A 15,674-nucleotide genomic window follows, 5' to 3' on the forward strand; every position below is an offset into this window, starting at 1 on the left:
ACAATACAATACAAAACAATACGAAACACTATAACAACAACTAATTAGTGCATTGGCCGTTCTGGTGCAGCAAATTTAATAACAATGTAGCTGGCAAAGCTGAAAATCCCAGATAACGACCTACCTCTTTCGTGACTTTTCTGTACTGCCCTTAGGAAAGTAGTCCTTTGAAGTTTCTATCCACACTGGATAGAAAACTATTATTAAAGTCTGCTAAACCTCAGAATGAACAGAAAACCCAACGACAACATCATTGGCTGGACAAAAAAGTCTGACGGTTTATTGAAAACAGGGAAACAACACAGAAACAGCTAGCTGACAACATCCAAGGGAACAGTATGGCTGCCAACTCTCTGCTTGAGCATTGTCTAGACTAGTGTTGGCAGGCGTATCCACACACCTCCCACACACCATGTTGAGATACTGTATCACCGTATCTTTGCCTTATCTCAACAACACCCTTTGTCGATGTCCATCAACAAACAGGGAAACACGGAAATACGCCTCTGGTTTTTAAGTGGGTTAAATGTCCCCCGGCGACATGCCGTCTAAGTGTGCTACAGAGCTGCAGCCTGTTTTAGACCAGACGCATCCCATCTCCAGGCTATAAACCAGGGTCAACTGTCCCTCACCCAGACCTGCTCTCTGTCAAACACCTGGAGCTGCTTCCTATCTGGGAGCTCTTTCCCATCTCTCCGGGGGCAAACCTTCATTCATGCTCAATTAGGATCTGATTACCGCAACATCACTACTGTCCAGTCCACTACCACACATGCACCGGTCCCAGCCAGGAATAGTGGTGGTAGTCAACCAGTGGACAGAGGGGGCAGGGGCCGGGGAAATTTGAGTAGGGTGTGTGTGTGTGTGTGTGTGCGTGTGCGTGTGGGGGTGTGTGTGTGTAGGGCCATGTGTCGTGCATGCTTGTGGATCTCTTTGTGCCATGGGGAGGAGGGAAGGAGAAAGGCTGTGGCTTTAAATAAGAATGTGTTCATTTTAATGGAAAGGGGAGAGGGGAGGGGGGGGGCCCTAAGCTCAATTTGTCTGCCTACTGAAACAGTGCGCTGGAGGATTTTTCATCATTTAAATCCACCAAGGAGGGTGAGAGAGAGGGGGGGGGGAGAGAGAGAGAAAGAGAGAGAGAGAGGTGCAGTTGAGAGAGAGAGAGAGAGAGAGAGAGAGAGAGGTGCAGTTGAGAGAGACAGCCTCTTAGAGCTGTGGGGGCAGAAGTGATGGATTCAGCCCTCAGAAAGTGACAGTCTTCTCCTCACAGGCCACAGGCAGCACACAATCTGCCCTGGACTCTCCACTATTTATCAGGACAACTATACCTCCATCAGCAAACTAAAGTTACAAATTCCAAAGTCTTGCAACTTTTTGTTTTGGTTTTTAAGTGGATTTCTTGAACAACCCCCTGCTGCATGTTTACTGAAGAGTTCCCAGCAAGTTGAGCTTCTGCTGGGCTAATGACGGTGTTTTAATCACAGGCTTGAAAAAGGCAGTTGTACCTTCTCTTCAGTGGCGGCATGGACTCAGGTAACAAAGAGTGAGTAGTGCGAGAGGAGGAGGCAGCCGGAGCAGCTTTCACACTTGGGATGACTTTCTACCAGGGGAAACTTCAATCAGCTCTGCCAGGAGGGCAAGGCAACTGAAGGAGCCTCACCAACGCTCTACAATTATCTTGTAAGCCTTTAACTTTCACTCTCTGCATGGATGATTATGTGCATGTTTGTACGATGGAATAGAAGAGGCAGAGTAATGGATGAGTTCTCTTGCCGGTTGCCACCGAGCTAAAAATCTAAATCTAAATCTAACCTTAACACATTTCTATTGCCACTTTCTGAAATGTTATGTTAGACATGCTCACTTTGAAATCGCCCCTACTTCAGATAGGTAATGATTTCTTCCGATCTCAAATTCAGCAGTCATCCTCTTTAGCTTGGTTTGTAAGAAATATGTGGTGCCCGGGGGGGCATTTCCACTTTGTGAGGACTTTAAGCAGACAGATGGCTCTGATAGACGTGGTCGAGAGAGAGAGGTCAGGTCAATACGGGGGGGGATGCCAGAGAGCGGCCTCTCCAGGCTAAGTGCTTCTTAACGACTGATAAAATACTCGGCTTGTGAAAACACAGGGCTCTGAAGACAACAAAGCAAGCAGTCAATAGGGGGTGATGAAGATCACCATCCACATTCTTGATAGACAGCAATACCACAAAAAGATCTCTCTGTACATGATGCGTTCAAAGTCAATCTCTCTCTCTCTTTATATGATGCGTTCAAAGTAAATCTTTCCCTGATATAGAAAACTTTTTTGCTCACACAACACAAGGCACCTTAAAAAGAAAGGACCAACCACTTGTAAAAAGAAAAAGGAGACCGTGCTTTCAGAGTGACTGTGTCGAGCGGACGACGGCCTCAGGATGCTCCCCTGGGCTGAGGAGGACAGGGAGGCAGGCGGGTTGAATCCCGCCTTTGTTTCTGTTGCCAGGGCCGTGTTTGGATAAGAGGGGCTTTGAGGTAGAATGCTGGAGCTTATCGAAACAATTCCAGAGACCCCCTGCCTCCCCCGTCTGACTCACATCACAAGCGGGGGACGAAACAACACACTTATAAGAGGCACGGAACACTCTCAAACGAAACCTGAATATGAACTAAAACCATGAACTCTCCTGTTCCGTGGTGAGCCAAAGCAAATACTGTCCCGCGCCGTCAAATCGAGCAGGTAGTTGAGGTTAATCACGTTCCAAAATGTCATGTTATGGGCTTACGAGGATTACATGCTCGCGGGGGGAAAGAATGAGGTCACCCTCGACGTAATGCAATAGTGCAGATTACCATGAGCAAATTGAATTGGACTCTGATCCAACACATATTGGGTGTCCTGCAGGAGGCTCTGCCAGTTCTCAGCACAGTTGGCGCTAATTTGAACATGCAGTACAAAAAAAAAAGTCTCAAAGCGTCCACTGCTTTTTTCGGGGCTACTGGCGAGCCAGGTGCCGTGTAGATGTGCTGTGATCTCCTGATCCCAGGTGACCATGATGTGATTATGAAGCATTCAGACAGAAAAAGTAGGACAGCGGGGACGAATGGGGTCAGCAGATCTGTCTTATAGCTACAGCGGGGGGTGAGGGAAGTGAGTGCTACTGTGTCTAGAGAGGGTCTAGCTCTCGCCGTCTACCACCACCATCGCCTCTCATGTGTGTCTATGGAGGCTCACCACCATCGCCTCTCGTGTGTGTCTATGGAGGCTCACCACCATCGCCTCTGGTGTGTGTGCATGGAGGCTCACTCTAATGAGGTGGCGAAGAATGTGAGGAATGCCCTGCTCACGCTCAAATGAGAGGGGCTGGGGGTGAGAGACATCAGCTCTGCTGCCCACTGCCTAATGACTATGTGCTGAGCATGAGCAAAACGTCTGGAGCACAACGCTGGTCAGAGACACGCTGACCTGCCCGCCGCACCCGCTGTTCACACTTGGTTGAACATGGAGTGAAATCCTGAGGTACTGTAGGAAACACAGACTGAGCACCTGAAGACAGTCCAAACCAAAACATTTATAGTGTGAAGCAGCAGACTCCGCGCAATTAGGAGCTGCCAATCAAAGAGGTTAGTGAGAGAGTGTTCACTGTCAGTTGTCTCTAAGCACAGGGTGGTGATCAAGTGTAGCAGAGCTAGCGTATATGACACTTCTCCACACACCAGTTAATCACTGGAGCTGTTGGTAAAGTCGATAAGCAGTGTTGTTAAAGTGAACTGATGTTGGGACAATAATGAGCTGTGGGGGCCGTAATGGCGGAGAAGGGGAGGAGGAGGGTGGCTGTTGTTTCCCCCCGGCAGACGGCGGATGGGTTAATAACAGGCTGTCTCTGTCGGGGCAGATGGGACTCTTTCTGGTCCCTGGGAGCCGGGGCCCAGCAAGCGTTGCTATTTGAAAACACACATTAACAGAAAGACGCTCTCTCACTCACTCACACACACACACACACACACACACACACACACACACACGTGTACCACACATGCACTCTACACAAACACACACTTCATCACAAGCTGCAAACGTTTTCCCCTCCGCTTTGAAGCGTATAGCGAGACCTAGAGCAGGAGATTCCGTGCTAACCACGTCCAACGTGGGACTCCTCCACAGCAGGGGCAAATCACACAGCATTTCTCCGAGGCAGAGCTCATGTTCCAGGGGGAGAAACCGCAGGAGCCACCAGCCAAATACACTCATCAGCACATTAGATGGGACAGGGGCCGGCTGGTTGTATTATCTTGGTTGGGGTTTACTCGTAAGCTATTATTAGTGATTTCTGAAGGACTTTGATCTGCAAGGCATATAATTTCCATTTCACGTCTTTCAGTGTATGTTGATGATAAGGATCTGTCTTTTCAGTGTGGTAAATGCTTTATGATGATGCTACATTCTCTGCATCAGTTATCGTGTGCCGGGTGACGTCATATAACCAGGCTTTGTTGGTAGGATTAGTCCTATGAAAGACATCAGACAGCGATGACAGAAGACAGTCTCGTGGTACATTTGAAACAGAAACTAGACAGTCAACAGGTATATTTCAGGGAAGACTTTTCACCGTTTTTTTTTAAAGCAAAATAAGTCAGTGTCAGACCCAACAATCTCCTGTGTTCAGGTGATTTTTCTGGTGGTAGACCAAACAACAAAACTGACAATCTATACTAGAGCACAGCATGCAGGGATGTCTTTTCGAGGGTTATTGTTTTAGTAACAAAAAAGTGTTTAGACGTTCTATTCTGGACAGATGGTCCAAATGCACAAAGGGTCATGTTCTTGGAAAGTGCTGAATTTCTCTTCTCCATGTCTCCAACCTAATGTGCTGGCAGCATGCCCAGAGTAACAAGACAAAAACATGTCTGCTCTCGTCTGATCTTCAGCCGGACATCATATGGTTGGTTATCTTTCTTATATGGTTGGTTATCTTTATCATATGGTTGGTTATCTTTCTTATATGGTTGGTTATCTTTCTTATATGGTTGGTTATCTTTATCATAAGGTTGGTTATCTTTCTTATATGGTTGGTTATCTTGATCATATGGTTGGTTATCTTTCTTATATGGTTGGTTATCTTTATCATATGGTTGGTTATCTTGATCATATGGTTGGTTATCTTTCTTATATGGTTGGTTATCTTTATCATATGGTTGGTTATCTTTATCATAAGGTTGGTTATCTTTCTTATATGGTTGGTTATCTTTATCATATGGTTGGTTATATTTATCATAAGGTTGGTTATCTTTCTTATGTTGGTTATCTTTCTTATATGGTTGGTTATCTTTCTCGTAGCAATAAAAAATGAGAAATAAGGTGTGAGGGAGGCGCGTGTAAGATCGGCAACCCTTTACGCAGCTCTTCGAAACCGGGCCGATACGATCGTCTCTATAATGCATTGTGATCAGACAGGCAACCCTTCTCTGGGGAGGTGTTGCACAGGACCCCTCTGTAATCCAATATGCAGCAGCTTTCAATTAAGGAGCCCCAGGAGTTCAGGGCCTTGTTATCCTTACACAGGAGTTACATTCTGCTCTGCACTCAGTGCCGTGGCATCCCCTCCTCTTCTAATAACACCACATCACCTTCAAACACTGCCTGCACTTATTCTTCTCATAAAAATACCTGCACTGTGAATTCTGGGACAAACAGCTAGAAGCATCTTGTTTCTGTACTTCATGAGGAAAGTTACAGGTCACCTCAAAAGGCCGCTTGTGGAGACAACACTGTTGAAGAGATTGCAATCTAAACATGGCAATATCTCAGATGTTAGCAGAAATTAAAACTGAGGTAGATAAGGGTGTTGTTATGTAACATTCCTATTCGATTATTTCGTTTTGGTGACAGTTAAATTGAGATGTAGAAATTCCAATGTTCACAAAGAATACAAAGAAGACAGATTAATTGCCTTTCAATGTGGGAATGCAACTCATACCTCTTTTGGTAAGGGCCATTGGATCGGTCTGATGCAACACGATCACATTTAAAACAGATCCATGAATAGCATCATCTGCTAGTGTCTCAGATTTTCCGTAAGCAAAGATGTCCAAGCCTGCAGAAGGAGAGCAGATAGTGAGTGTTTTTATGTGTCAAGGCCCAGCAGTGGCACTCGCCCAAGGAGAACTTGTGCCAGGACAGCGAGTTAAGCTAAACACACTCCCCTGACAGCAATGTTACAGAAATACAACAGAGACATCAGCACATCATTAGACAAAGGAAATATTTTTCTTAGGGTGAGTGCGAGAAGATTAGTGACTTTCAAACAACCTCTATTCAATACATTTGATAGTGGGTACGCTGATTTAGCCGCACCAGGATTGTGGCCAAATGTATTCAAAGACTTGGACAAAGCAGCCTTGGGGAATACAATGCTGTGTTTTGCCAGTAACTATACACACTGTGCGTCGCAACCATGGGAATCGTTATTTCTACATTACATTCACATATGAATATATCACAGTGTCCTATATATTACATCACTTAAAGACTCCGCAGGGGACGTGTGTGTGGTTTCATTTCAGCACGAATATTTTCGGTGGCCTATATTTTTCGGGAGCTTTATGACCTGCAGCCCTTCCCTTGGTGGGATGTGTAATGAATAGGGCTTCCCTGGGCAGAGCAGCTCCCTGAGCTGTGTGCCTGCCTGCTTCTGTCAGGTAATGGAGGCTATAGGAGCAGGATCCTGAGGGACAGCCTGCTTCTGGTCCCAATCAGCAAGCCCTGTGAAGGACTCTATTGATGTCCTGTCAGACTGAGTAGGCAGCGCAATCCTGAGGGTTCCCAACTTCTAGAGTCAGGACAAGGAGTCATACAATTACAAGAAAAGCCTTTAGTGTGGGCATGCTCGTATAGTGTTCGGCTCACCGCTTACTGTAACAGGGATACAGTGACTCAGGCCAGTGAGTCAGTTATGACACAGTCTTTTCTCTAGTCTCTTAAAACAAGACATGTTGGCTCCCACAATTTGCAAATGCTCCAGACAATGACGTCTGTACTTTGCAGACCTCAAAGTCAGTCAAAAAGTAAGGCAGGATGTCCAGTCAAAATAAGGTGGGACGTCCACCAATTTCCTCACTTGTGATTGGTCAAATACAATCGAATTTCCTTCCGATCTGAAGCTTTTTCTCTTTTGAAGATGACAACTTCCATCAAATTCTAATTGGTGGACATACAGACTTTCTGTGGAGCATTCAAAGATTGTGGAAGAGATAGACTTGCTTGAGAGACCACTCTACAATATAATGACATTCTCCTGTCTTCTTTGCTTGTCTTCTTTCCCCTCAGACTTTGGTGAGTTTGACGCAAACTGATGGAGCTCCCTTCAATGGTCCTGCTGGGGCTCCTTCTAGTGTATGGACTAACGTTAGTCTGTGGCGTCCAGCAGACTCAGGGAAGTCCCTCGGACAGCAGCCATGCCGGGCACCAGGATGGTGGTCAGGACAAGACCCGCGAGTTTGAGAGCAGCGAGGATGGTCTGGAGAGAGAGTTCCTGTATGCAGGAAGGAGTAAACGTGCTCCAGCTGACCAGCAGCAGGACAAGTGCTCCTACACCTTCATTGTGCCCCAACAGAAAGTGACCGGAGCCATCTGTGTCAACTCCAAGGAGCCCGAGGCCCTGCTGGAGAACCGGGTCAACAAGCAGGAGTTAGAGCTGTTGAATGTGGAGCTGCAGAAACAGAAGAGTCAAATTGAGACGCTGCAGCAACTGGTGGAGGTGGACGGAGGCATCGTCAACGAGGTCAAGCTGTTGAGGAAGGAGAGCCGCAACATGAACTCCAGAGTCACCCAGCTGTACATGCAGCTGCTCCATGAGATCATCAGGAAGAGAGACAATGCCCTAGAGCTGGCTCAGATGGAGAACAAGATCCTGAACCAGACCTCCGAGATGCAACTGCTCACCAGCCGCTACAAAGACCTGGAGCACAAGTACCAGCACCTGGCTTCCCTGGCCACCAACCAGTCAACCCTTATTGCCCTGTTGGAGGAGCGGTGCCAGAGTCGCCCTGCCCCCCGTCACCATGTCCCTGTCCCCCAGCCCCGGCCTCAGCCGCCTCCACCTTCACCGCCCCTCAACAAGCCCTACCAGCCCCCCACCCTTCCACGCATCAACAACCAGATCACCAACGAGATCCAGAGTGACCAGAAGTCTCTACCACCCGTCCTTCCTACCATGCCCAGTGGCACACACAGCCCCTCCACCACTAACAAGCCATCTGGTGAGTCTTTCAAAGTCAGCCATGGAAAGGGGACCTTTGCTTTTGAATAAGTGGCTTCCTTTATGTTGAAATAGTGAGGCTGGTAATTTATGATGAAATCTCACCAAAACACACCACTCAGCATCACAACTAGGGGGCCACAAACAATAGGACTGTGTGCCTGAGCTTGTGTTGGAGAGTGTTAGCTAGCTATATTGGACCTCTTAATCATTCATCACAAGACAACTGCAAGTAGCAATTCTTCCAGCCATAGTCAGTTTAAATAATACGTCCCACACATTCCTTGGGAAAAGAGGTCTTGGTGAAAACAGAAAGACTGTTGTCCTGAGGCCTTTGAGATGCATATCATCTAATTGCCATGATACAACCCACAACAAAGCATAATATAAAAGGGTAACTGCACACGCCTAATGGACCGTTGGACTCAAGCCCATTGGTCTCTTAAACACGTTACTGGACGATAAAGCTTTGAAAATGATGTGAAGGGTGTTTTCATGTTAATAGTTGCAGTGAATTGTTGTTTTTTCACTATTTACAGGCCCTGTTCTTTAGAAGCGGCCTTAAATTGGAAGGGGAAAAAAGACCCAAGCCAGTCCCAACGTGGCTACTTGATGCTTTTTCCATTGACATTTGGTGCTACTGCTTTGCCATTTGCACTGGGCTGCATGTGAACAGTACCCTTTGTATGGAATGTTTGAAAGGAGGCAAGTAATTTCCTGCCCACAGCCATGCAACTTACACCCCAAAAGTTACATAAACGCGTAACACGAACAGAGAGCTCTACACACAATGCGGCAATGGAGGGAGAAAGAGAGAGAGGGACCTGGTAGAATGAGCAAGAGGGAGAGACAGTGGGATGGTGGTGTGTAAGAATCGGGGGAGGAAGAAGAAAGGGGGGAGGGGTTAAAGTATGAACAAAGATACCAAGAGTCAGTGATGTCATTTGTTCCATTTCCACCAGGCAAGAATCAGTCATATGTTCCACCAAAGCAGCAGACTTTATCAGGCAGAACACAGCAGGGCAAGGCAGGGCAGCTCTCTGGCTCCTATCAGCTCAACACAGACATTCCTTGGAGTAAATGGATGGCGAAGAGACAGATATCGTCCAGAACAATTTAATACCACCAAAAACAACTTTATTCTTTCCACTCCTCATTTCCAAGCACTTACTGAAGAGCTCCTGGCTTCTCACGTGAACCCTTTCAAAGGTCTCGTACTTGGCATTTGTCAACTGAGCAGCATATAACTTTATAATAGTCGAGGTGTCGAACGGCTCGTTTCACTGGCTTTCCTCTTTCATTATCATCTCCCTCTCTCTCTCTCTGCCTCCCCCACCCCCTGCCTCTAGCTCCCCCGCCTCACCCCTACTCCTCTGTGTGACCCCTAATGCATCTTCTGTTCATTTGTCGCCATTGTCTTTGGGCACTTTCTGAACTGGGCCAGTTGGCAAACCAAACAAGTGTGAAATCTCGAGAAGTTAAACACTTTCACAGCCAATTGGAGCAGGGGAGCCAGTGGCCCCATTAGAGTGTTTTTTCCATATCTAGCGAGTTGGAAAATGTTAGGGTAGAATAGTAACGTATAGAGGCAATGTGATGCCAATTAGTTTTCAGTTTGAGCAACTGATTTGCACCATGCAGAAAACCAAATGAGACCATTTTGAACCTACGCAGAATCAAAAAATTTGATTCTAATTTTATTAGCATAAACTTAACTCCTCAACCATTTTAATGCTGCATGACAGTGTTAAACATAATTCTTAGACCTGCTGTTGGTGTACCCATTTAGATCTCTTTTGTCACCCGCAGACCCGCAAGTATTTCATCTTCCCATCACAGCATGGCCATTACTTCACACAACTTATTGTAATTCAATTTGTAGCAGACTCCAGCAGACTTGGCAAAGGCATGCAATGTGATTTACATGGTATCGTCTTAAATTAATTTTGTCCCGGAAATCCTCTCTTCGGGGCAATGATGCAAAGGGCTAGATAAGTTTGCTCCCACTGAAAATGATAATTCAAATTCAAGTGGGGTTAATGCGCTATTTAATGCGAGTTTTAAGAAATTTCCACAATAAAAAAGTGCTCTCCATCCCCCCCTGCCAAAAAGCTTTGATCTGTCAGTACAATATCAAATAAAACCCCAGTGAAACAAACACAATAATCATCCCTCACTGAAGAGCAATCACCCGATGATCTGAACGTTTTTGCTACTGTTTCGTCATTCATTGAGTCAGGACTCCCTTTGCCCTCATGCCAGTGTTGCTTTTGGCTGCGCAGCCTGCAGCCATTTCCCTGGTGAGAGCAGCAGCCAAAGTCAATTCTCCTCTTAAACTGAGAGCCTCGATCTCCTGCTGAAATATGGGATTCCCTAACGGCAGAGAAGAAAAACTCTTTTGTCGCTATCTTTTTCTCGATTGCTTTTTCTGTGCACTCTTTGTAATGGTACGGCAGCAATTCATGCTTTAGGTCTCACATCTGCCTCTTCGTCATCTCCCGCGTGCGCAGGTCCATTCAAGGACTGCATGCAGGCTATGGACGATGGCCACACCTCCAGCGGAATGTACCTGGTGAAGCCGGAGAATGCCAATAGGCTTATGCAGGTGTGGTGCGACCAGAGACATGACCCAGGCGGCTGGACCGTGATCCAGAGGAGGGTGGACGGCTCCGTCAACTTCTTCAGGAACTGGGAGACGTACAAGGTGAGCAAACCTCTCATCGTTTGAAGGGACACGGGCGGCTTATATGTATGTGTGACACTAACCAGATGTGAGTGAATAATGAATAGGTAATTGTTAAGCTTTCAAAGTGTCGGATGTCGTACCTGCAAGGTTCTGCTCCAGCTGCCTCATGACTCATTCTGCCCCAGCAACATCAGTTGGGTCTTTGTGTAATTGGTTCACACAGGACACATATTAATTAAAAAAGAAAGTGGGAGACAGGCATCCATATTGGAAATAAATGTCACAATAGTCGGTTGTGCCAGCATTCGTGATGTTCATTTTCATTTTTTTATATAATTTGGCATCAAAAGGAATTCTTCTGCTCAGTAAATGAGCAGGTCTGTGGAGAGCAGGAGAGAGTGAGGGAAAACTTACCGGAGGGGAACACATTCCCTGATTAAATCCCGGCCAAGGTCAACACAACAGATCTTTCCAAGACTTTTACGATCAACCTGAAACCACATGGGATCTGAAATGACATGTGTAGACGCTCATCAGGAAGTGACTCAAAGCACGTGTGTAGGGTGGTGGATGCAAAATAGTATAAAGGACAGTGACACACACTTCACAATACCCATTGGGAGGGGTGCTGGATCAAAAAAGTACCTTAGACGCTTTCTTTTATTATCAATTTCTAGGGTAGTGGACGCCACATAGCAACTTATGACCAGCACAGGACAGAGCAGCAGACAGTATTTCCGATCCCCTAGTACAGTCAGTGCAGACTGCTGTGTTTTCATGATCTGAATCATAGTGGAAATCTGGACACCCACAGCTCGCTATAAACTTGATTCACGGTCCATTAATTATAATGTTCCTTGATAATAAACAACACCGTAGACGAGCTAAACCTATGATTACCTCCAGAGCACAGAGCGGCGACCCTGAATCCTCCCCCGAACATCCAAACTAACCGTTCAAAGCTGTTCAAAGGGGATTCGGAAAGGATTTGCTAATCACAGTGATAATGTTGTCGTGTCTCTGGACAGTGATAATGTTGTCATGTCTCTGGACAGTGATAATGTTGTCGTGTCTCTGCACAGTGATAATGTTGTCTTGTCTCCGCAGTGCTAATGTTGTCTGGTCTCTGCACAGCGATAATGTTGTCTCGTCTCTGCACAGTGCCGTTGTCTCTCCACAGTGATAATGTTGTCTTGTCTCTGCACAGTGCCGTTGTCTCTCCACAGTGATAATGTTGTCTTGTCTCTGCACAGTGCCGTTGTCTCTCCACAGTGATAATGTTGTCTTGTCTCTGCACAGTGATAATGTTGTCTCTGCACAGTGATAATGTTGTCTCTGCACAGTGATAATGTTGTCTTGTCTCTGCACAGTGATGTTGTCTTGTCTCTGCACAGTGATAATGTTGTCTTGTCTCTGCACAGTGATAATGTTGTCTTGTCTCTGCACAGTGATGTTGTCTTGCCTCTGCAGTGATAATGTTGTCTTGTCTCTGCACAGTGATGTTGTCTTGTCTCTGCACAGTGATGTTGTCTTGTCTCTGCACAGTGATGTTGTCTTGCCTCTGCACAGTGATAATGTCTTGTCTGAGTCTGCACAGTGATAATGTTGTCTTGTCAGTGCAAAGTGATAATGTTGTCTTGTCTGTGCACAGTGATAATGCTGTCTTGTCTGTGCACAGTGATAATGTTGTCTTGTCTGTGCACAGTGATAATGTTGTCTTGCCTCTGCACTTCACAGCAAGGCTTTGGCAATATCGATGGTGAGTACTGGCTGGGTCTGGAGAACATCTACTGGCTGACAAACCAGGCAAACTACAAACTGATGGTCACACTGGAGGATTGGTCTGGCAGGAAGGTGTTCGCAGAGTACGCCAGCTTCAGAGTGGAGCCTGAGGCCGACTTCTACAAGCTAAGGGTGGGCCGTTACCACGGCAACGCTGGAGACTCCCTCACCTGGCACAACGGCAAACAGTTCACAACGTTGGACAGAGACCATGACGTGTATACAGGTAGGAATCACTGCGTCAGAAAGCGTAAAACATCCGATGCTCAAATATGCCTCTGTCCATTGTTGCACAATGCACGTCTGTGTGCATGCAGGAGATGCTTTATTCATTTTCACCTTCATCTTTTCAGGGAACTGTGCCCACTACCAGAAGGGAGGCTGGTGGTACAACTCCTGTGCGCATTCTAATTTGAATGGAGTTTGGTACAGAGGAGGACACTACCGCAGCCGCTACCAGGATGGAGTCTACTGGGCTGAGTTCAGAGGAGGAGCCTATTCCCTAAAGAAAGTGGTCATGATGATCCGTCCAAACCCAAACACCTTCCACTAGGAACATCCAAAGAACACATATCTGACTCTCACTACTCAAAAAATGTTGCAGCTCCTAAAAAAACTCAAGTTTTTTAATGGAGTATGGCACCATACAAAGCCAGATGACAAAGAGGATGATGATGTTGAAAGTGCAATATCGAAGCATCAGGTGGAACTGTCGGTGTGTCTCTGGTACCTCCTGACAACCCAAAGAATATTGTGTACTGTCGTTCACTTGTCCTTACCATTAGCCCTTTTGCATTAGACTCAGAGATATGCTTATGGCTCAGGGGTTGTGTGAATACACTGTCATTGATCAAACGATAGCCTGCACTTTTGACTGGATATCGACAGTACTTTCCTTTGATCTGTGTATGAGAGGGGAGAAAAACAGATATAATTTGACATGAAGAGGGCAGATTACAATAATTCACTTGAGTAGCTTTGAGGTAGAAATCCTACGGCATATATTTACTATGCATGTGATGTTGTATAATGCAATCACATGCAACTGAGGATGACACAGGAAACAGTATCCAGTGACTAACTTTTAATTTCATTTAAAATAAATCCTTCAGGTGTGTAATTTATAGGAACAATAACATGTATTATTGACTTGTGATACAGGGTTAATATTCTGGCCAGTCTTGTCCATTACAATACAACTTAAAACGTATTGCCATTTTCTCTTGATTTTTGAAATAATAATTCCTTGTTGTCGATAGCAATACTTGACTACGTAAATGAGAACAGAACAGAACAGAAGTCAACTCACAAAACCTTTGAGGAAGTACATTATTGTCTCAAAGTCATTCTTTCAATATACATATTAAAATGTTTGAAACTTCAATTGCTTGAACAGGTATCCATTTGCTTGTATGAATCAAGCAGTGTATTTACTGTATAAATTTAGTGGTTTGTTGATGTCAATAGAGCCAACACATTGCGTCTGTACATACAAAGATATTTGTAATATAATGTAACAAAACCTGTTATGTGCCACTATTATGTTGCAATAAAATATGTACAGCTTGTGTCGTTTCCATGTGTCTCTTGGTGTATACTTGATACAGTTATAAGCAGTCATAATAGGCTACAAAGTCTTTGTTAACTGCATATATATATATATATATATATATATATATATATATATATATATATATATATATATATATATATATATATATAAAGCCCACATCAATAGTAGAGTCAATTCAAAATTTTGTTCAAACTCATATCATTAGACACATATCTTGTAGATCATATCATATCATTTATTTCATAGATTTGAAAACATCACTCATCAGAAAACCTACAAACTAAAAAGGGGCACTTCACCGAAAAACAGTGCTGATTTATTTTGCACATGATCTCACACATATCCGAAAACGGTGAACAGTTTTGCAGACATACGAGACACACCCAGGTCTGATCAGCCCGTGGTGGGCCTGCCTTGGCTGACACACACCCAGGTCTGATCAGTGTGTGGTGGGCCTGCCTCGGCTGGGTTACATGCTGCCACTCCGACGTGCTGCCACTCCGACGTTCTGCCATTCCGAAATATCGGCACTCCGAAAGGGGGTCTATATTCCCCGTTTTTCACTAACCTCTCCCAGCCCCCACGCCAAACCTAACCTCCCCCCATGCCTAAACCTAACCTCCCCCAGACCCTAACCCAAAACCTAACCTCTCCCACCCCCACGCCTAAACCTAAGGTCGGCATTGCGGCTTCTAAGGTGAACGACCGCCAGTCCGAATAATGGAAGTTAACGTTCGGAGTGGCAACATGTCGGAAAGGCAGAGGAACCCCCCTCGGCTGACACACACCCAGGTCTGATCAGCGTGTGGTGGGCCTGCCTTGGCTGACACACACCCAGGTCTGATCAGCGTGTGGTGGGCCTGCCTCGGCTGACACACACCCAGATCTGATCAGCCCGTGGTGGGCCTGCCTCGGCTGACACACACCCAGGTCTGATCAGCGTGTGGTGGGCCTGCCTCGGCTGACACACACCCAGGTCTGATCAGCGTGTGGTGGGCCTGCCTCGGCTGACACACACCCAGGTCTGATCAGCGTGTGGTGGGCCTGCCTCGGCTGACACACACCCAGGTCTGATCAGCGTGTGGTGGGCCTGCCTTGGCTGAGGGTCTCTTGTGATAAAAGGCCGAAACACCCAATGACGCAGGGGGACACAACTGAAGATGTGTCGTATTGGTAGCAACATCATCTAGTGGTCATCTCCACGAACAACCCAACTCAAGTCAATTGTTCAGAGATTGTAATACCCAGTCCTACCAATTAATCAGTTCGACAGTTATTGAGAGCTATCTTGAGTAAAGTTGATCCCAGTGATGTCACCAGAAGGCACTGAATCATTGGGTTGTATACTACAAGTGTTCTGGTGACATCAACTTAACTCCAATCAACTCTCAATAAC

At 45.9% G+C, this 15,674-nt stretch overlaps 1 protein-coding gene across 1 annotated transcript; it reads left to right on the plus strand.

Annotated features, from left to right (window-relative positions):
- The first annotated feature begins 1,349 nt into the window (after positions 1–1,349).
- On the plus strand, positions 1,350–14,264 carry angptl2b (angiopoietin-like 2b). Its single transcript, XM_083645175.1, has 5 exons — positions 1,350–1,680; positions 7,307–8,238; positions 10,748–10,941; positions 12,661–12,931; positions 13,059–14,264. The coding sequence occupies exons 2-5, from the start codon at positions 7,332–7,334 to the stop codon at positions 13,256–13,258; spliced, it is 1,572 nt and encodes a 523-aa protein (XP_083501301.1). The 5' UTR covers positions 1,350–1,680; positions 7,307–7,331; the 3' UTR covers positions 13,259–14,264.
- The last annotated feature ends 1,410 nt before the right edge of the window (positions 14,265–15,674 follow it).

This window comes from Poromitra crassiceps (genome assembly GCF_964638095.1).
Source record: "Poromitra crassiceps genome assembly, chromosome: 10".
NCBI lineage: Eukaryota > Metazoa > Chordata > Actinopteri > Beryciformes > Melamphaidae > Poromitra > Poromitra crassiceps.